This window comes from Musca domestica, unplaced genomic scaffold (assembly GCF_030504385.1).
Source record: "Musca domestica strain aabys unplaced genomic scaffold, Musca_domestica.polishedcontigs.V.1.1 35, whole genome shotgun sequence".
Taxonomy (NCBI): domain Eukaryota; kingdom Metazoa; phylum Arthropoda; class Insecta; order Diptera; family Muscidae; genus Musca; species Musca domestica.
The window spans coordinates 5,975,760-5,999,743 of NW_026712315.1; the positions used below are offsets into that span (position 1 = coordinate 5,975,760).

The window sequence follows — 23,984 nt, forward strand, 5'->3', positions numbered from 1 at the left end:
CAATCAAATGAAACACCACAATTTTAACATTTTTTTTTAATTTTATTGAACAAAAGCAAATATTGAACAAAAGCAAAAATAGCATCAAATTTTAGAATAAGTTTAGATTTGTTGGAATTGGTCGCCTTTGGCACGAATTATGGCCTTCAAACGGCAGATGAAACCGTCACACGCTGCCCGAATGTTGTTCTGTAGTATTTTGGCCCATTCCCTGCGAAGCGCCTGCTTGAGGTGATCGACACTTTGATATTTTTAAGTGCCAACCTTGCTTTCCAAAAAACTTCAAACACAATAGTCCTACGGATTGGTATCCAGAGATTTTGGTGGCCATTATGCGCTGGCAATGAAGCGAGGAACCTCATTTGGTAACCATTCTTGGGTGGCGCGTGCTGAGTGCGATGGTGCTTAGTTGGAATGTCCAAGGTCTGTGGCCAAAATGTTTGCGTGCCAAGGCTCTAACACACCTCCAGAATATTTTCGCGATAACATTCGGCATTTATTCTGAAGCCACGGTCGATTAATAAGAGCGGAGAGTGACCATCGGCTTTTATGGCGGCCCAAACTATCACCATAGCCGGCGCTTGAGTTCTGCTGGCCAACCGAAGGTGCACATTTTCAGCTGACCTCTTTGGCAATGAAACACGATCATTTTGTTTGTTTACAAACGGCTGGAAAAAGAATGTTTTCTCATCGGAGAAACCGAAATTCGGCAGTTCACAACTTTTGGCCAAGCGAAGCAACTCTTTAGCTCTTCTGAGTCTATTTTCTATCTGTTTCGGTGTAATTTCTTGCACATTTTGGAATTTCAATGGCTTTACTCCGAGCTCATTTTTCAATATTTGCCGAATGAAATATGGAATATTGAATATTTCGGCCACTGCGACGCGGGTTTCGATCAAGTCGCTTCTTTACTCTTCGAACTATTTCTGCTGATGTTGCTGTTTTCTTCCGTCCACTTCCTTGACATATGTCGGGCTACGCTACCAGTATCACGGTAACGAGCGATGGTACGAGACACAAAAGATTTATTCACATTTCAATATTGGAGTTCCCTGACCATAGCTACTTGTGCTTTTCCAGCCAAATATATAGAAATCACAATATCACGCTGGAATTCGATCACGAAAAACCTTTTTCTGTAAACTTATCACCAAAATGCTTTTGTACGCTTGTAAACAATATAATGAGTTGTCACTGGAATAATTTTAACAGCTGTCGGACGAGTGGCTTAGAAATGACAGCAGTCTGAAGTTGGTTTCAGTTTTTTTCATCTCATCCTCCATACTAATTTTCGTATGATGTAAACGCTACAAACCATATACATATGCATGTAAAAGGTCATATGCTGGTATATATATAGGTCGGGAAGCCCGAATTATGTTTAAAATTTTGAGATGTACTCAATTTCCGGTTTAGCTCCACCCCCCCATTCACCATAATTTTTCCATTGATTCCCCCCACCTGTCCAAACTTCTTTCACATTTCACATTTTTAATATTAATAAAAAAAAAAAATATTTAATGAACAAAAAATTGTTTACCAATTCAATCGCATCCAACAATGGATGATGACTGACTGGCCTTAATTATTTGTCTCTCTCCCTCCGTGTCTCTCTCATTTTTCTTTGAACTTTCAACAGCCAATTTGAGTCGAATTAACAAACAATATATTTTTAATTTACTGGCTGGTAGCTCACGTCCATGCGTTGCTAATAAGCAATGGAATTCCTTTTTTCTGATCGATTGTTGTTGTTGTTGCTGGGATATGCAAAAAATATGAAATGCTGCTGAAAATAAATTCAGTTGATGTTGATTTTATTATCTCTCTTTTTTTTTGGTTAATATTGAAAATATATTGCCATTTTATTTTGATATACCCAGGAATTCAGGGATGGCAATGGAGAATTTTTGTATCTAATAGATCGGATTCATTATAAGGATGAAATGCAGGAAAAGGGCATTGTAATTTATTGGCTAAATAAAATGGTCACTTGGGTAGCCCATTCCAGTCATCTGGTTCGGTCCCTGGATATCACGGTGTGGAAAAAGAAGTTAAATAAGTTATCATCTGTGATCAACTATTATGCTATGCACTTGTATGTAGACATATTTTCGTCGTTATACCCTTCACCATACATACAGGGTGAGATGAAAAAACCATTCATAAGGGGAAGGAAGAGGAGAATGCTATCTTTGGTGTTTTCCGTGGTGTATCGATTTATTTCCATAAATCATAAATGCGAAAATTTAAAAAGTGGACTGAAAGAGATGGGATTTGAGAGAGAGAGAGGGAGAAAGAGATGGAGAGAGAGAGAGAGAGGGAGAGAGAGATGGAGAGAGAGAAAGAGAGGGATAGAGAGGGAGGGAGAGAGAGAGAGTGAGAGAGTGTATGTAAGACCTTTGAAAAGGCCGTCAATCCAAGAAAGCCTCTTTAAGGTGTCTGTCTATGAAAGACCTTTGTATCAGAATTTTGTGGCACAATCTTTTTTGAAGGGCTTTTATCCGTAAAGTGACATTTTAAGGATTTCTACGAAATGAAGACCCACGGTCCATAGAAGATGTTTTTCGTAGAAGGCTTTATTGGATCTCTTTCTTCAAAACATCTTAAATGCTGCCGGAGAAGATTTTTTGAGGGTTTCTGTTCATAGACGACTCAATAAAGTCCTGCTGCCTATAGGATTCTTTTATACAGGGTGAGATGAAAAAACTGCTACCAACTTCAGACTGCTGTCATTTCTAAGCTACTCGTCCCAAACATTCCAACATGACTTAGCACCATCGCACTCAGCACGCGCCACCCAAGAATGGTTACAAAATGAGGTTCCTCCCTTCATTTCCAGCGCACAATGGCCACCAAAATCTCCGGATACCAATCCGTTGAACTATTGTGTCTGGAGTATTTTGAAAAGCAAGGTTTTCACTAAAAAATACCAAAGTGTCGATCGCCGGAAATGGGCCAAAATACAGCAGAGCATCATTCGGGCAGCGTGTGACGGTTTCATTGGCTGTTTGAAGGCCATAATTTGTGCCAAGGGTGACCAATTCGAACAAATCTAAAATTATTCAAAAATATCATGCTATTTCCGACATTTTTGCTTTTATTCAATAAAATTAAAAAAAAAATGTAAAAATTTGACTTTGTTGCAGTTTCCTCACCCTGTAGTATAGCGGGTATATTAAGTTCGTCATTCAATTTGTTATTCATCGATATAATAATTTTACATCTAAAAATCAGCGTAATTCTAGACCGTCCGTCTGTTGTAATCACGCTAGTGTAATAACAAATAAAGATAGGACGCTAAAACTTTGCACCGATCTATCTTTTGTTTGCAGGCAGGTCAAGTTCGAAGATGGACTATATCGGTCTACGATATAGCCCACCACCTCCCCCCATTAACGTTACCTCCCATATTCGGTTTTTATGACTTTAGCCGCATTATTCAATGGAACAGTTTAGAAATCCCCACAAGGAGGTTCCCCCCTGGGAGATAATTGATCCATGTTTCAGTATCGTACTCATATATAACGGTTCGCCAAGATATTCGGTATTTTCATGATTTTAGCGACATTATTCACCGGAATTGTTCCAATTTCGTATTTGAAGTTCGGAATCATTTTCGTCAATATGTAGGTAGGTATGTAGGTACCTGCATGTACGTCTGTCTGTCTGTCTGTTGTAATCTCTCGGAAGAATTAAATTTTAAGTTAAGGTTAAGTTCGAAAATGGGTCACGTCAGTCTACGTTTTCGTATAGCCCTCATATAACGATACCTACGGATATTCGGTATTTTAATGATTCTAGAGACATTATTCACCGGAATTGTTTCGAGTTTCGTATTTAGAGCTCGTAATGGGTACTTCAGCCTATGACAAAAATTTGCGTATGCAGGTCCACGTTTTAATATAGCTCCTATGTCACGGTACCTCTCAATATTCGGTATTTTTATGGTATTAAAGACATTATAGATCGGAATTGTTTCAAATTTCGTATTTAAATTCGTAGTGGGTACTACAGCCTGTGAAAAAGTTATGCAAGTCCACGCCTTCTTATAGCTACCATAAAACGATACCTGCCGATATTCGGTATTTTGATGACATTAGCGATATTATTCAATGGATTTGTTTTAAATTTCGTATTTGAAGGACCTAATGGGTACTACAGCCTATGACAAAAATTTGCTTATGCAGGTATTCGTCTTCTTATTTAAAGCTCATAATTGTACTACAGCCTATGTCAAAAATTTGCATATGCGAGTCCACGCCTTCGTATAGCTACCATATAACGAAACCTCCTGATATTCGGTATTTTGATGATATTTGATATTTGATGATATTTGAATGGGTAATACAGCCCGTGACAAAAATTTGCGCAGGTCCACGTCTTCGTATAGCCCACATGCAATTTCGTATTTACAGTTCGTATAACGGCACCTTCCTTTGCTGGGTATTTTGATGATATTTGCCTATGTCAAAAATTTGCATATGCGAGTCCACGCCTTCGTATAGCTACCATATAACGAAACCTCCTGATATTCGGTATTTTGATGATATTTGCGATATTATTCAATGGATTGAAATGGATATTTGAAGCACCTAATGGGTAATACAGCCCGTGACAAAAATTTGCGCAGGTCCACGTCTTCGTATAGCCCACATGCAATTTCGTATTTGCAGTTCGTATAACGGTACCTTCCTTTGCTGGGTATTTTGACGACATTATTAATCGAAATAGTTTCAAATTTCGTATGTGAAGTTCGGAATCGGTACTATTGTGTATCGGTACCAAAAATTGTACCGTCTTCGTATATGTCAGATATTCGCGTTTTCATTTAAACGTTATTTTTCGACGAAATTTTCTTAACATTTTGCATTTTTCTTCCAAACGGTGGAGGGTACTTAAAAATCGACCCGCCTGAATTTAGCTGTTTTTCTACTTGTTTTACTAATATCGTTTTTGTCTCTAATTTTATTTTCAGATTCTTCTATTTATATCATTTTGCCTTCTACGCGTACCACTATCGTTTTAGTGGACAAAATCGCAGTTTGGCACTGGTCTCATCCTGGCTGTTCATACAGGTAAGTAAAAGTGTGCCTTACATCTTTTTCGAAAAATATATATTGCGGAATAAATATTATTTTTTGGAGGTTGTATTTTTCAAAATTTTTTTTTTTTAAATTTCAATAGTTTTTTAATCCAGACAGATTTTCAATTCCAAAATCGGTTTCACAGTTCATTGTCCAAGCAGTTGTGACGATGCGACTGCCCGTATTCTTCTACCATGGCATATTCTTAACGATTCACAATTATAGCCCCCCAAAAGTCCCTGAAAAAATCAATGAATATATCCCTCACAATCCCTTAAGGAATATTTTAAAAAATAAAGATTTTAGTCCCCATATCCATTGAAAATGTTCTTTTCAGATATTTCCCCAAATAAAGTCTTAAATAACCAAAGATTTTAGTCTTAGTGCCCCTAAAGAAATCCAAGTATTTGTCGCTTGGTTCATGAAAATATCTGAGATTGTTTCCCTAAAAAATATTCCTTATTAATCCTCAATTATAGCTCTAAAATATTCCCAAAAACTCCACGTTTTTTGAACTTTAGTTCCTCAGAAAAAAATCCACAACAAGAGCCTGATAGTTCTTCGAAAATATTCTGCATAAATATTTGTTGACCTCTGGTTCTTTAGAAAATACTGTGTAGCCTCTTAAAACGATTCTAAAAATAAACATGTTCAAAAGTATCAGTCGGTTTTTCCGACAGCTGTATACCCCCAGCCAATGTTCGATTAGTTCAATATATTTTGACTTTTGTTATGATTATTCAAATGGTTGACCCTCTATGGAGTTAGTTCCGAAGGAATGGGCTAATATTGTCCATTTCGTATCGGACCCAATTAAATATGATATAAATATTGGGACGTGTCAGGTTTGGACTACAGGGTGAGATGAACTTCAGAACTTCAGACTGCTGTCATTTCTAAGCCATTCGTCCGAGAGCTGTTAAAATTATTCCAGTGACAGAATTTTCCATAAAAAAAAGTTATTCGTGATGGAATTCAAGCGTGATTTCTTTATATTTGGCTGGGAAACCACAAGTGGCTATCGTCAGAGCACTCCAGAATCCAAATGTGAGTAAATCTTTTGTATCTTGTACCATCGCTTGTTACCGTGATACTGGTAGCGTAGCCCGACATTAAGGAAGTGGACGGAAGAAAACAACAACATTTGCAGAAATGGTTCGAAAAGTAAAGAAGCGACTTGATCTAAATCTGCGTCGTAGTGTCCGAAAAATGGCTCGTAAGCTCGGGGTAAAACCATTGTAAATCCAAAAAGTGCTAGAACTTACACCGCTACAGAAAGAAAATAGACTCAAAAGAGCTAAAGAGTAGCTTCGCTTGGCCGAAAGTGGCGAACTGCCGAATATGGTTTTTGGCAGTTTGTAAACGAACAAAATAATCGTGTTTACTTACCAAAGAGGTCAGCTGAAAATGTGCACCATCACTCGTATTTAACGACCGTGCCATCAGAATAAATTCCGAGGGTGTATTAAAATACCGAGGCAAACATTTCGGCCGCAGAACTTGGACATTCCACCATGACTCAGCTCCATCGCACTCAGCACGCGCCACCCAAGAATGGTTACAAAATGAGGTTCCTCACTTCATTTCCAGCGCACAATGACCACGACCTATCCTATGGACCATTGTGTCTGGAGTATTTTGGAAAACAAGGTTGGCACTGAAAAATACCAATGTGCCGATCACCTCAAGCAAGCGCTTCGCCGGGAATGGGCCAAAATACCGCAGAGCAACATTTGGGCGGCGTGTGACAGTTTCATTGGCCGTTTGAAAGCATAATTCGTGCCAAAGGTAATCAATTCGAATAAATCTGAACTTATTCTAAAATTTGATGCTATTTCCGACATTTTTTCAAAAAATGTAAAAATTATGGCGTTTGAATTTCTTGCAGTTGTTTTTATCTCACGTACCTTCTCATGTACCTTCCCCACAAAGGGTCCTAATTTGGAATAACTACAACGCTCATAAATTGCGATATATAATGTAGATTCTCTTCAAATATCACACCACCATTTTTACCATTGCAAAATCGGGTGTAAGGATGGAGTATAGCGGACCACTCCTTTTGGTAGCTCCTCCACAATGCGTCAAAATTTTGAACAACCAAAACGCTCATAAAATGCGAAATAAGCATCGGATTATTTTCAAACTTTGCACATCCCGATATTTCTAACAAAACAAGATCTGATGTGAAGATGGGATATATCGGACCAATCCTTTGAATATCTTCCCCACAAAGGCAAGGCAAGATTTTCATTAAATTTCGCACACCCCAATATTTTATTCATTACAAGTTATGGTGTGAAAATGGGATATACCGGCTCCCCCTTCTGGTACCTTCTCCAAAAGCTGTAAGTTCGGCCCTCCACCATTTGGTACAAATTTGGCAATTTTCAAAAAAAAAAAAAAATAAATAAATAAATAAATAAATAAATAAATAAAATAAAAATAATAATAAATGAAATCCGTTAAAAATTCTGTTAAAATTTAAGAAATATCGAATGCCTATACGACGACGTGTAACTGCACAGGCAATTTTGTCATAAATTATTGCGAAATTTGAAGGAAAATCTGTTTATAATGTAGCTAAAATCATCAAAATACCGAATATAGGGAGTACCGTTATATGGGGGCTATACGAAGACGTGGGCCTGCACAGACAATTTTCTGTCTCAGGCTGTAGTATCCATTTCGAAAATTGAAACAATCGCGGTAAATAATGTCGCTAAAATCATCAAAATACCAAATATCGGGAAGTACGGTATATGGGGGCTATACGAAGACGTGGACCTACATGGCCCATTTTCTATTTTATGCTGCAGTATCTATTACGAAATTCAAATACCAAATTTGAAACGGTTCCGTTAAATAATGTCGCTAAAATCATCAAAATACCGAATATCGGGGGGTACCGTTATATGGGTCCTATATGAAGACGTGGACCTACATGGCTCATTTTCTGTCTTGGTATCTTGGCTCATTTTCTGTCTTGTAGTATCCATTACCAACTTCAAATGCCAAATTTGAACCAATTCCGGTGAATAATGTTGCTAAAATCATGTAAATGCCCAATATCGGGAGGTACCGTTATATGGGGGCTATACGATAACGTGGACCTACATGGCCCATTTACGAACGTAACCTGCCTAATGGCAAAATATACATGTGTGCAAAATTTTAGCCTTCTATCTCAATTCGTTCGAAAGATAGCGTGATTACAACAGACACACAGACAGACAGACAGACGGACATGGCTGAATCGTCTTAGAATTTTACGCTGATCAAGAATATATATACTTTGTTGGGTCTGACATGAGTATTACGAGGATTTACAAACGGAATGACAAAATTAATATACCTTCCATAGTATGGTAGAGGTTATAATAAAACATGTTAAAATGCATGTTAAAATATACGTATAAAGGCGCTGAGGGTATCAATCTGTCGGCAAACCGACTGATACTCTTTAACATGTTAAATGGAATTTTTAAATTTTTACCCTGAAGTAAGATCTTCAAGTGTGAACATTTTTCGCCTTTGCGTTACTTTTTTTGTTTTGTTCAACATCCAGTTTAAGGTTTCTCAACGAGAATAACCTTACAAAGAAAAAAAAAGAACTAAATTGTTTTGAATGAATGGTGTTTTTCTTTTTCCTTTGACTACACATTGTGTGAATGGCTTGGATTGTTATTCCTGTTGTCACCTTAGAGTTTCCATTCATTCCACTCCATTCCATTCCATTCGCTTTTTACAAATGTCTAAAATAACAAATTGTAAATATGTTTCATTCACTCACTCCCACCATTTCGAAAAATGCGTTTTCTCTCTTCTTTGGCAACAAGGTAATTAATGCCGACCCAATTATGGCAGATTATTAATTATTATTGAGTTCTGAGATCTGTTCTGTGTTTTTTTTTTCTTTCGCTCTCCTCTTTTCTTGGGCTTCTTTTGAGTGGCTGTCGCTTTATTTTCCAAATAAAACAAATATGAAACCAAGAAAAAACACCAGCACACACACACACGGGCATTTCTCTCCAACCATATTTTGTAGTTCACGTGTACCGTGTCTTTACAGTTCGTTATCGTGCTGTAGTTGTTGTTTCTCATTCACCGTTTGTCGCTGTTACTACTCGTCACCCAACAAATACACGTGTCAAATAAATGTTGTTGATGTTGTAACAGATACATTTGTATGAGACATATAAGAAGCGGATTTGTGTCTGTGTGTGTGTGTGTGTGTAAATAGGTAGCTGTGTTCAATGACAAATGTGTATATATTCACTGACATTCCAGGGATGCAAGAATGTAGGTATGTATGTTATGAGGTGGCAGGGGATGGTGAATGGTTGAAAAATTCGCGACAAGAAATGTAAAATTCTTCGATGAGCCGGAATTCATAAAATGATGTTACATGTTTTTCTGTTTTTATTTTAAATCCTCAGCTATATGGCTAGAGAGGGTATGCAGGGTGAGATAAAAAAGACAAACGCCATAATTTTTATTTTTTTTTTTTAATGTTATTGGATGAAAGCAAAAATGGTCGGAAATAGCATCATATTTTAGAATATGTTTAGATTTGTTCGAATCGGTCACCTTTGACACGAATTATGGCCTTCAAACGGCCAGTGAGACCGTCACACGCCCGAACGTTGCTCAGCGGTATTTTGGCCCATTTCCGGCGATGCGCTTGCTTGAGGTGATCGACACTTTGGTATTTTTTAGTGCCAACCTTGTTGGCCATTACCATATTCAAATTCGAAACTTGAAATAAACGGTGAATAATGTAGCTAAAATCATCAAAATACCGTACGTAGGGAAGAACCGTTATACCGGAGCTATGCGAAGACCTCGACCTGCATAGACAATTTTCTGTCACAGGCTGTAGTTTCCATTACCAACTTCAAATACGACATCTCAAACAATTTCGGTGAGTATTGTACCCAAAATTGTCAAAATACCGAATATAGGGAGGTACTGATACATATATGGGGCTTATACGAAGACCTGCATAGACAATTTTCTGTCACAGAATGTAGTTCCCATTACGAACTCTAAACACGTAATTTGAAACTTCTCCGGTGAATAATGACGCTATAATCAATAAAATACCGAATATTGGGAGATACCGTTATATGGGGGTTATGGGAAGACGTGGACCTGCATAGACGATTTTCTGCCTTAGGCTGTAGTATTCATTACGAACTTCAAATGCCAATTTTGTTTTTAAAAATACTCCAGACACAATAGTCTAACGGATTGTTATCCGGAGATTTTGGTGGCCATTGTACGCTGGAAATGAAGCGAGGAACCTCATTTTGTAACCATTCTTGGGTGACGCGTGCTGAGTCCTGTTGGAATGTCCAAGGTCTGTGGCGAAAATGTTTGGGTGCCCAATGCTTTAATACACCCTCCAGAATATTTTTGCGATAATATTGGGCATTTATTTTGATGGCACGATCGATTAATACCAGCGGAGAGCGAGCGTCGGCTGTTATGACGGCCTACACCATCACCATGGGCGGCGCTTGAGTTCTGGTGGCCAACCGAAGGTGCACATTTTCAGCTGACCTCTTTGGCAAGTAAACACGATCATTTTGTTTGTTTATGAACTGCTGGACAACAAATGTTTTCAAATCGGAGAAACCCAAATTTCAAATTCGGCAGTTCACCACTTTCGGCCAAGCAAAGCAACTTTTGAGCCCTTTTGAGTCTATTTTCTTTCGGATGCTGTGTATGTCCTTGCACTTTTTGGAATTTCAATGACTTCAGCCCGAGCTCATTTCAACATTTGCCGAATGGAATATTGCGATCTATTCAGCTCACGAGCCATTTTTCAGCCACTGCGACGCTGGTTTCGATCAAGTCGGAAGTCGAACCATTTCTGCTGATGTTGCTGTTTTCTTCCGTCCACTTCCTTAACGTCAGGTTACGCTACCAGTATCACGGTAACGAGCGATGGTACGAAACACAAAAGATTTATTCACATTTAAATGCTGGAGTGCTCTAACGATAACCACTTGTGGTTTTCCAGCCAAATATGAAGGAATCACAATTTTTTTCTGGGAAATTCTCACCAAAAGGCTTTTGTTCGCTTGTAAACAATATAATGAGCTGTAACGGGAATAATTTTAACAGCTGTCGGACGATTGGCTTAGGAAAGACATCATTTTGTAGTTGGTTGCAGTATTTATGTCGAAAATTCACGATTATAGACCTCTCTTTAAAATTTTGTCGATTACAGACCAGATGATATTTGAGAAAATATTCTTTAAAATTCACGACACAACAGTATTGCATTGTTTGTTCGGGATACCCATAGTATTTTGTTATTGCAAAATGGTCAGGCTTTAACCCTTTATTGTTGTTTTTTTTTTATAAAAGCAACGTTTGTTTATTAGTGGAAATAATAAAATTAGTGGAAATAATAAAATTAGTGGAAATAATAAAATAAAATAACTTCCGAGGAGAATATCCCAGACAAAATATCCCAGACAAAAAACAGAGGAACTGATGAGGGTTGGTGGCTCTTTCCGAAACCTAGGTATTCCCTGCCTTACCTCCTGGTAAATATTAATATCGTTCTCCACCAATAAACAAATGTTGTCTTTTTTAACAAAAAAAAAAAAAAAAAAAAAAAAAAAAAAAAATCTATAAAGGGATTAAGCCTGACCACTTTGCAAGAACCAAATTCACGACTATAGATCTCAAGACTATTAATTTGTGGAACAAATATTCAGAAACTTACGTTATAGACCAGATGATCGTTCTTTAACAATCCACAATCTCAGACCTTGAGAAATTATACTTTACAAATCCAAGATCGTAGACCTGATGAAACTTGAGATAAAATTCCTTTAAAATCCGTGATATTAACCCTATAAAATTTTTTTTAAAAACTAGTACCCTTGGGAGATTGTTCTTTGAAATTTTCGATTATTGGCCTCAAGGATTATGGATTGAAATCCTTGAATTATTGAACTAATGATCCTTGAGCAAACAGTCTTTAAAAATCTACGTTTGAGCTCTGTATGATTGTAGACATATCCGTGACCGGGAACATTTTCATACTCTTAACATATAGTTTTCTCTTTCTAGTTCAATTGTGCGTATACATGCTGTCACAATGTATACGCTCCATATACACGATTAGAATTTTTTAAAAAATATATTATCGTTACGCAAATAGTGTTCATATAAGTCGGCGAATTAAAATCTGATACTTAATACTTAAATATAAATCCGTAGTCTAATACTTAAAAATCATCGACATTAAAAAAAAAAATACTCTTAAAATCCGAAATATTCTACCGATCATCCTTTTGTATAATCGATTGATGATTGCTTAAAAATTACACTTAAAATATTAAAATATTTAATAATAATATAAATACTATTATTAACAAGTAAAAAAGCTGTAAGTTCGGCCGGGCCGAACTATTCAAAGTTCCACCATTAAGAACGAATTTGGAAATTTTCAAAAAAGATAACATTCGCCAAAAATTCCGCTAACATCTTAAAAATACTGAATATAGCCGTTATATTAGGGTCTGTATGACGTGCACCTACATAGACATTGTTTGTCACAAGCCATTACCATATTCAAATTCGAAACTTGAAATAGACGTGAATAATGTAGCTAAAATCATCAAAATACCGAACATAGGGAGGAACCGTTATACCGGAGCTATGCGAAGACCTCGACCTGCATATACAATTTTCTGTCACAGGCTGTAGTTTTCATTCCAACTTCAAATACGACATCTCAAACAATTTCGGTGAGTATTGTATCCAAAATTGTCAAAATACCGAATATAGGGAGGTACTGATATATGGGGCTTATACGATGACCTGCATAGACAATTTTCTGTCACAGAATGTAGTTCCCATTACGAACTCTAAACACGTTATTTGAAACTTCTCCGGTGAATAATGACGCTAAAATCAATAAAATACCGAATATTGGGAGGCTATATGAAAACGTGGACCTGCATAGACGATTTTCTGCCTTAGGCTGTAGTATTCATTACGAACTTCAAATGCCAAATTTGAAACAATTCCGCTGAATAATGACGCTAAAATCAATTAAATACCGAATATCGGGAGGTACCCTTTTATGGGGGCTATACGAAGACGTGAACCTGCATAGACAACTTTCTGCCTTAGGCTGAAGTATCCATTTTGAACTTCAAATGCCAAATTTGAAACAATTCCGGTGAATAATGTCGCTAAAATCATCAAAATAACGAATATCGGGAGGTACCGTTATATGGGGGCTATACGAAGACGTGGACCTGCATAGATGATTTTCTGCCTTAGGCTGAAGTATCCATTTCGAATTTCAAATGCCAAATTTGAAACTATTCTGGTGAATAATGTCGCTAAAATCATCAAAATAACGAATATCGGGAGGTACCGTTATATGGTGGCTATACGAAGACGTGGACCTGCATAGACGATTTTCTGCCCTAGGCTGTAGTATCCATTTCGAACTTCAAACGTCAAAATTGAAACATTTCCGGTGAATAATGTCTCTAAAATCATCAAAATACCGAAAAATCGGGAGGTACCGTTATATGGGGGCTGTGGGAAGACGTGGACCTGTATAGACGATTTTCTGCCTTGGGCTGTAGTATTCACTACGAACTTCAAATGCCAAATTTGAAAAAATTCCGGTGAATAATGTCGCTAAAATCATCAAAATACGGAATATCGGGAGGTACCGTTATATGGAGGCTAAATGAAATCGTGGACCTGCACAGACAATTTTCTGTCTTAGACTGTAGTATCCATTTCGAACTTCAAATGCCAAATTTGAAACGATTCCGGTAAATAATGTCGCAAAAATCATCAAAATACCGAATATCGGTAGGTACAGTTATATGGGGGCTATAAGAAGACGTGAACCTGCATAGACGATTTTCTGCCTTAGACTGAAGTATCCATTTCGAATTTCAAATGCCAAATTTTAAACTATTCCGGTGAATAATGTCGCTAAAATCATCAAAATACCGAATATCGGGAGGTACCGTTATTTGGTGGCTATATGAAAACGTGGACCTACATGACGAACTTAACCTGCCTAGTGGCAAAATAAACATGTGTGCAAAATTTTAACCTTCTATCTCAATTCGTTCGAAAGATTGATCGTGATTACAACAGACAGACAGAGAGACGGACAGACAGACAGACAGATAGACGGACATGGCTCAATCGTCTTAGAATTTCACGCTGATCAAGAACTTTGTTGGGTCTGACATGAATATTTCGAGGAGTTACAAACAGAATGACAAAATTAATATACCCTCCATACCAAGGTGGAGGGTATAAAAATTGTGATCAGCAAATGGGATAACATGCCCTATCGCCATAGTTCCATAATGTCGTAATAAACTACACTGATATTCTCTCAATATATGCCCCCCCCCCCCTTTTCACCCATCTCGTTCAATTGTGCGTATACTTGTTGTCACAATGTATACGCACCATGGTACCACCATCGCATAATAATTGAAATTCTTTGAAAAGTTATTATTTTATTTTTTTTTGCGTGGAAAATATTGATATTTCAATGCAATCTCTGGTTATGTGACTGAATAAGTGGCAAAAATTCAATACGCTACTATGGGATTATGTTACCTTAATGTGAATATGACAATGATGTCCATACGTACGAACATACATATGTATCTATCTACATATTGATGTTGGAATAAATTTCCTTTTCCAATAAAAATAATTTGTTTTTGCTGATTATGATTTTGACAATGAGATTGGAATAGGTTGTTGGTGTTGTTGTTGTTTTCTCTCCTCTCATATCTCGTTTGTTTGTGTAGATTGAATATCACCATGACCTGACTTTGTTGTTGACTGGCTGATGAATTCAGAATGTTGGGAGGTGTTCCCTGGCATAACAAAAGCAAAAAAAAAAAAAAAAGAAAAAACAAACACACACACATAGTTACAACATATTCCCAACAAAATAGTATATTTAATTTATTTTTGAAAATAATTTTTTTTCAAGCCATAACTATAAGGGACTATTCTCGATTTTTGAGAATATTTTTGGAAGTCTATTCTAGATTTTGAATACTGGTTTATCAGGATTATTTTAACATTGAATTCATGTGAAATTTGAAAAAAAAAAAACTTAGAATCGTTTTCAAAAAAATATAAAGAATAATAGTTGTAGATTTGTTTACAGTATCATATTCAGGGCAAGCAAACTTCAGAGTAAGATGAAAAAACTCAAGCAACTGCAAGCAACTTTGCTGTCATCTTAAAGCCACTCGTCCGACTGCTGTTAAAATTATTCCAGTGACAGCTCATTATATTGTTAACAAGCGCACAAAAGAATTTTGGCGAGAATTTTCCAGAAAAAAAACTTATTCGTGGCAGAATTCAACCGTGATAGTGTGATTTCTTTATGGCTGGACAACCACTGGCTGGCTGGCTATCGCGGATCGCTTTTGATACAAACAAAACTGCAACAAAGTCAAACACCATAATTTGTACATTTCTTTTTTAAATTTTATTAAATGAAAGCAAAAAATTTGGGAAAATAGCATCAAATTTTAGAATAAGTTTAGTTTTGTTCGTATGGGTCAACTTTGGCACGAATTATGGCCTTCAAACGACCAATGAAACCATCACACTCGGCCCGAATGTTTCTCTGCGGTATTCTGGCACATTCCCGGCGAAACGCTTTACTTGAGGTGATCGACACTTTGGTATGTTTTTAATGCCAACATTGCTTTCCAAAATAATTCAGAACCAATAGTTCAACGGATTGGTATCCGGAGATTTTGGTGGCCATTGTGCGCTGGAAATGAAGCGAGGAACCTAATTTTGTAACTATTCTTGGGTGGCGTGTGTTGAGTCCTGTTGGAATGTCCAAGGTTTGCGGCCAAAATGTTTGCGTGACCAAGGCTTTAATACACACTTCAGAATATTTTCGCGACAATATTCGGCGTTTATTCTGATGCCACGGTTGATTAATAAATTAATTAATAAATTAATTTCGGGATAATAAATGGCATTTAATTAATACGAGCGGAGAGCGAGCATCGGCTGTTATGGCGGCCCACACCATCACCATTGCCGGCGCTTGAGTTCTGGTGGCCAACCGAAGGTGAACATTTTCAGCTGACCTCTTTGGCAAGTAAACACGATCATTTTGTTTTCTAATTCGCCAGTTCACCGCTTTCGGCCAAGTGAAGTAACTCTATAGCTCTTTTTTGAGTCTATTTTCTTTCGGTTGCGGTGTAAGTTCTTGCACTTTTTGGAATTTCAATGGCTTTACCCCGAGCTCATAAGTTCATATGTAGCGATATGTTCAGCTCACGAGCCATTTTTCGGCCACTGCAATGCGGGTTTCGATCAAGTCGCTTCTTTACTTTTCGAACCATTTCTGCTGATGTTGCTGTTTTCTTCCGTCCACTTTCTTGACGTAGGGTTACGCTACCAGTACAACGCTAACGAGCGACGATACGAGACACAGAAAATTTATTCACATTTAAATGCTGGAGAGCTTTAACGATAGCCACTTGTGGTTTTCCAGCCAAATATAAAGAAATCACGCGTGAATTCCATCACGAATAACTTTTTTTCTGGAAAATTCTCACCAGATTGCTCTTGTACGCTTGTAAACAATTTAATGAGCTGTCAATAGAATAAATTTAACAGCTGTCTGACGAGTGGCTTAGAAATGACAACAGTCTGAAGATGGCTGCAGTTTTTTCATTTCACTCCGTATATCATTTGATGCGGCCAAAAGGTGCCTCGTCGAAATAACTTTTTTAGACCCTAGGTCTTTTTCGACCAAATCTGTGTCAGGACATGTGGAGTCAATCTAGCGATGTCCGTCGGTCTGGTTGGCTGGAGCGCACGACATCTCTTGAAAGGGGTATCTGTCAAATATCGTTCCACACCTTCTGCTACATCTCCCACAAAAGGTCGAAATTTTCAAAAAAAAAAAAAAAAAAAAAAAAAAAAAACTATTTTTCTACACAGAAAAAGAACGGATAATCCGATTTTGAACCAAGTTTGTAAATCCTAAAATTTACATCAGTGCGAAAATGGACAATATTGGTCCACTCCCTCAACCACCTCCCCCACAAAAGGTAAAAATTTTGAATAATTGTAACTTTTTTAAAATAGTATGTGTGTGGTTTTCCAATTACACTCGTCACATTATTTTGGTTATCCCAAGGCCTGGTGTTAAGATGGAATATATTGGTTCACTCTTTTTGGAAATTTATAAAAGCCGAAACTTACACCTGATTCCATTCAATATTTCCATCATAAAAAGATATTTTATAAAGATGATAGAGGTCGGACCATTTTTTTTCTGATACGACCCCCCCCCCCCCCACATAGGGTTCACTCACGTTTTATAAGAGTTGTAAGTATTCAAAATTTTGACGCTTTGTGCGGAGGTACTTGATGGAGTGGACCGATATTGTCCATTTTTACACCCGACCTATTACTGACGCAAATTTTATGATTTGCAAAGTTGGAGCAAAATCGCTTTGTTCTTTCTCTTTTTTGTGCAAAAAAAATATTTATTTGAAAATTCCGACCTTTTTTGGGGGAGGTACCAGAAGGATTGGACCGATAGTGCCCATCTCCGAACTCGATCTTAGTTTGACAAAAATATTACGATGTACCCAATTTGAACCAAATCAGATACTTCCTTCGAGAGTTATCTATCAGATAGACGGACGGACGAACGGACGAACATCGCTAGATCGACTCCAAATGTTCTGAAACGGATTTGGTCCAAAGAGACCTAGGGTCTAAAACCGTTATTTCGACTAGACACGTTTTGACCTATCAAATGATATATACCCTCTCTAGCCACATGGCTGAGGGTATAAAAAGAACAGAGTTTGGCATTTATTTGTGGGGATATCACACCTATTTTGTGTTTTCAATTAGTCAGGCGTAATCTGTTCTTTGTTTTGTTTTTTTCTATGAAAATATGTAACACTCTTAAAAAATGTGTTAAAATTCTCTTTAAACCGGTCCAATGGGTCGTTTACATACTGCCGTGATGTATACGTCCTTGAGTTTAGTCATGAAATTTAAATATCGAAGAAAAAAATTCCTGACCGCTTTCATTTCATTTCAACTCGTACTTAAGCAAAAAATAAATACTTACCAACCTTTTTTCAGATATACATTTTTTTTGCAAAATGCAATTGAGAACAACTTAATTTAAATACTTTATTTGTAATTTTTTAATTCGATTTTTTTACATCCATCTGTGGCATTAGTGGCATATTTTCATGCTGTTATTATTGCATCTTTTTTTTGGCTTTATTAAAAACTGCGACGTTATTCTGCTGAAGGGCTATTTCGATTATTATTATATTGCATTTCATTAATTATCTATTGTACAGAATTTTTTTTTTTGGAATCTGTTGTCTATGGCAACCGAACGAACAGCTACTCATTGGTTTTCCCATCTCTTATGTTTTTGTTTTTTGCTTTCAGCATTCCATGCTGTATTTCTTCCATCATTACGAGCTGCCGGTAATTATGCAACAGGCCCAAGTACTCATATTAACACGTAATCAAAATGATGGTGGCGGCGGCGGTGGTGGAGCTCGTGTTGTTGGTGGAAATATTGTTGCCGGCATTATGCAACAGCAACCGCAACAACAGCAGGGACAACAGCCAAACAATCGCCAGGCTGGCGGTGGAGTGGGTGGCCAACAGCAGCAGCAACAACAACAACCACATCAGCAACAACAACAACAGCCGGGTACCTTTGTGGCGAATCGCATTTTCCGTTTGGTCCCACTACCCCAACAAATGCAACAGCAACAACAACAACACCAACTCAATGGTCAAATGCAACCACAACAACTGCCATTTGTTGGCGGTTTGTTACAACACTATGCCGGACAGAATGTTGGCGGTGCCCTTGGCATGATACGGCGGGCCCTGTCGGCCCGTGGCTGGCGCCAGCCACCCATACGGGTGCGCATCCAAACAACAGGTAATTTGCAACGCATCAATTTGGGTTCCATACAAATAAATCCGGAGAATTTGGCGGCACGTGTCCCAGCAACAACATCAACGCCCAACACAACTGTGGTAACAACATCATCGTCATCATCGACGTTGTCCTCGTCACAGACAACAGCCAATGATGCCTCATCCACATCATCACAACAAACCACAACCGCAGATCCAGCTGAAAGTGGTACATCGAGCAACAATAGCTGCAGTTCAAATCTGAATGACAACTCAACAAATAGAATTGTTGTAACTGGTTCGGGCTCGGGCGGTAGTGTGTCCTCAGTCCAGCCAGTGAGTTGTGAGAGTTTATCATCAACAGCGTCATCAACCTCATCGTCGACGGCGTCATTAACAACCGCCAATCCAGCGACAGCATTAAAAAATATCCCCAATATTATTGAGGGCAGCGGTTCAGTGCAACAAAATGGTAAGTTTAAGTGAAGGGTGGGGGGAAAGAGTGTTTTTGTTGGAAGCCACAGCTTTGAGAGATATTTAATATTCTAGAAATAGTTAATGGATTTGCAACAGGTTGCATTTCTGGTTTAGTTTTGTGAACACCATTTCAGGGCAAATTATGTTTGGTAGAGACTTCGGTTAGAGAGTCCCACATTGATAGGAGTCTAGGAGACCCAGTTCCCCAGAACTCCTAAGGCACACCGAGTTATTTTATAGAGGGAGAGGGACACCGGAATGTCTTTGGTAGAAGAGGTTTTTAAAATATTTTGCCGATGGGAGGCCAGATTTTATATTATTTTAGACTCGAGAGACTCTTACCGAAATTAATAAATTTATAGCATACTTTTAGACGCTTCACAGGCATCTTTTAAATGAATAGAAACACTATAATATTATATAACTTAATATAATTATACTTTTTCTATGTTTCATTTATGGTATTTTTATACCCTCCACCTTGGAAAGGAGGGTATATTAACTTTGTCATTCCGTTTGTAACATCCGTAAATATTCGCCGTAGACCCCATAAAGTATAAATATTCATAATCGGCATAAAATTCTAAGTCGATTTAACGATGTCCGTCTGTCTGTACGTCTGTCTGTACGTCTGTCTGTCTGTCTGTCTATCTATCTGTCTGGCTGTCTGTCCGTCTGTCTGTTGAAATCACGATACAGCCCACATTATTTGACTTAGAGCGCCAAAATTTAGCAGAGCAATTGGTATTGTGTCTAGGATGGTTGGTATTGAAAATGAGATATATCGGTCCACGTTCTGGTATAGTCCCCATATAACGGTACCTCCCGATATTCGGTATTTTGATGATTTATACCACATTTTTTCACGGATTTGTCTGAAAATTGGTATATGTGTGTGTTATAACGGGTCCCTGTACGTTTGGCAAAACATTGCATGTATAGGTCCACGTTTTGGTATAGGCCCCATATAATGGTACCTCCCGATATTTGATATTTTGATTATTTTTGCCACATTTTTTTAACGGATTTGTCTAAAAATTGGTAGTTGTAGATCATAATGAGTCCCAGTTCGTGTGGCGAGTCATTGTAATTATGGGTCCACGTTTTGGTATAGACCCCATATAACGGTACCTCCCAATATTCGGTATTTTGATGATTTTTGACTCATTTTTCACGAATTTCTCTGAAAATTTGGTAGTTGTAGATCATAATGGGTCCCAGTTCGAGTGGCGAGTCATTGTAATTATAGGTCCACGTTTTAGTATAGCCCCCATATAACGGTACCTCCCGATATTCGGTAATTTGATTTGATTTTTGCCACATTTTTTCACTGATTTGTCTGAAAATTGGTATTTGTAGATCATAATGGGTTCTAGCTCCGTTGGCGAAACCTTGCATGTGTAGGTCCTCGATTTGGTATAGCCCCCATATAACGGTACCTCCCGATATTCGGCATTTTAATGGTTTTTGCCACATTTCTTCTAATGTTTCCTTTACCCTAAGGTGGAGGGTATTAAAAGTTTGGCCTGGCCGAACTTAATGTGTTTTTTACTTGTTGTATAATTTATTATCAACCGGTTTTGTCGATAGATGAATAGCCCCAGCCTTGAGTTATGATTTTTCAAACTTTTGACCATTTATGGGGCCTGTAAAGAATCGCCGACTTATTTCGCAAGTTATGTCAGATAAATATATTGAAAATTGTGACTCTTTGTGGGTTAAGTACCAGAAGTGGTTCGCAGATATATATCATCAGATGTACCAAGGCTGAATGGAAACGGGTGTTAATTTTGCGTTTTATGAGCTTCATGAATATTCAAAATTTTAAACCCCTTGTGGGGGAGGTATCAGAAGGAGTGGACTGATATATCCCATCTTCACAGCAGATTTTCAGTTAGTAGAAATAATGGGATGTGTAAAATATAAAGAGAACTGGATACTTATTTGGGATTTTATAATCGTTTTGGTTATTCAAAACTTTGACCCTTCGTGGGGGAGGTATCAGAAGAAATTGTCCGATCACTTCCATCTTTATTACAGGTCTTGTGTTGATGGAAATATTGAGATGTTCCAATTCTGAATGGAAACGGATCTTAATTTCGCGTTTCATGAATTTCATGGATATTAAAAATGTTGACCCTTTGTGGGGGAGGAGTGGACCCATCTTCGCACGAAATAATTAATTAAAAATTTAATTAATTAAAATATTTGGATGTGTATAATTTGAAGGCAATTGGACTCTTATATCACATTTTATAAGAGTTATTTTTTTTTCAAAAATTTGACCCTTGGTGTGGTAGGAACTTGGTGGAGTGGACCGACATTTTCCATTTTCGCACCTGACCTAGCACTGATGCAAATATTAGGATTTCCAAAGCTGGAGCCAAATTGGATTACCCTTTACCTTTCTGTGTATTAAATAATTTTTTTTTTGGAAATTTTGATCTTTAGTGGGGGAGGTACCAGAAGGAGTGGGCCGACATTAAGACTACGATGTACCAAGTTTGGATCAAATCGGATACTCCCTTCGAGAGTTATTGGGCGCACTAGCCAGATTGACACACAGACGGACGGACGAACATCTTTAGATCGACTCCAAATATCCTGAAACAAATTTGGTAAAAAGAGACCTAAGGTCTAAAATAGTTTTTTCGTTGTGGCACGTTTTGGCCGTATCAAATGATATATACCCTCTCTCTAGCCATATGGCTGAGGGTATGTTAATTTCTTTGAAATGTTTTCACTAGATAGATGGCCTCTAAAAGCTCGTCCTCAGATAGAAGACCTCTTCCTCGTTGTCTTTCATACATAGTTTATCATTTGATGGTCTTTAATTGTTTTCCCTTTTAAAGATCTTAGGAGGCTTCTATAGATATGAGAATATCTGTACAGTAGTCGTCCCTCTACTTTGTTTTTCATACATGGAATTTCATGGAAGTCCTCTTTGCGACATAGACAAGTTTCTAAACCTTGTAGGATGATATATGCCTTACATAGATACAATTTTTTGAAGCTAAGACTACATAAAACGCTTTTTTGACTGGCTTATGTCATTGGCTAGCTTTTTCGTAGGATTTTGTTTTAGGAGTTTTAGAATGATTAGGAGGATTCTTATTCACCCTACACTCTTTTGTTCAGCCGATGACTGAAGCCAGTCAAAGAAGCGTATTATGCATTCTCAGCTTGGTTGATTTCCAACTTTGCATTCTAGTTGAAGAACTTGCCAATTCTCAAAGCATACTTTAAGGAGTATTTTTTATTCTCTTAGAATTTAGTTTTATGAATTCTCACCTTGGTTGATTTCCATCTTTGCTTTGTTGTTGAATAACTCGCCAACTCTCAAAGCATACTTTTAGGGGTAATTTTATTCTCTTAGAATTTAGTCAAATATCGACCTCTTGGAAATGGTGTAACCACCGGGGATTTATTCTAATTAAGTTTTATTCCATTAGCTATAGCACATTTGGCTTTCATTTACGATTCGTCGTTGCGGGACTACAATTTGAAATTCTAAAGAGTTTTAAGAATTTAGAATTCGCAATTTGACTCCTTCTCACGCACTCTCACTCTCTTTACTTCTTTACAGGTGGTAGCAGTGGTAACAGTGATGATGTGGTTCAGGTTGAGGATTGCGCCAAAAGCGAAACAACATCAGCAACACTCTAGACGTTGGCGGAGTAGCAAAGATGAAATATGATGGGCGATTCAAATAATGCAAGACCACCGTCAAAAGAGGCGCCAACAGGAATACAACCAGCAAGCATCACAACACATACAAACAAACTATGTTTTATACAGAAATATGATATAATGAATGTCGAGCAGATGTTTAGTGGAAAAAATAACAAATGAAATAAAAAAAAGAAAAGAAGAAGAAAAAAATGCTCTAATACGAAAGACTTATTGTAGAAGAAGAAAACTAAAAAAAAGAAACAAGAATGGAATGTTTCCATAAAATTTCCAGCTAAACCACCCCCCCAGAAAAAACGCCGCCAAGCCCTGTTTATTTTTTTAAGTTTTTAATTTATTTTATAGATTCCTTGAAAATGGAATATTACACCCCCCACAATTGGCATTGTATGTATAATTTTTATGTTTTTAATTTTGCTTTATAATATTATAATAAAGAATACGCCTTACAAATGTAATTAACTCGATCTCAAATGACGAGAGAAAAGTTGTCACCTATGAAAAAGAGGAAGAACAAGAAGAAAAAAGTTATTGAATGAAATCCATATGTGTTATATTTTCAAAATGTCGTTTTCTTTTTTGTTTTAGTTTTCGGATTAATCTATGGCAGGTAATATGCTTTTGATAAAAAAAAAACAAAAAAATCATGACAGGAACTTTAATTTAAATCAAGATTCAAAATTGTTAAACAAATAAATATAAAAAACAAATACTGTATGTGTAGTATTTATATATGTCTGGTCAATGCAGATGAAC

The 23,984-nt window shown here is 37.3% G+C and overlaps 1 protein-coding gene across 5 annotated transcripts in view; it reads left to right on the plus strand.

Annotated features, from left to right (window-relative positions):
• Positions 1–23,341, plus strand: part of LOC101900986 (uncharacterized) — a 65,377-nt gene extending 42,036 nt beyond the window's left edge. For all 5 annotated transcript variants that reach the window (XM_059125690.1, XM_005190433.4, XM_005190436.4 and 2 more), the window contains 3 exons: positions 4,976–5,075; positions 18,576–19,533; positions 23,125–23,341. In XM_059125690.1, the coding sequence (XP_058981673.1) occupies positions 4,976–5,075; positions 18,576–19,533; positions 23,125–23,204 (1,138 nt within the window). In that variant the 3' untranslated portion in view covers positions 23,205–23,341. The remainder of the gene's footprint in view (positions 1–4,975; positions 5,076–18,575; positions 19,534–23,124) is intronic.
• Positions 23,342–23,984: the final 643 nt, after the last annotated feature.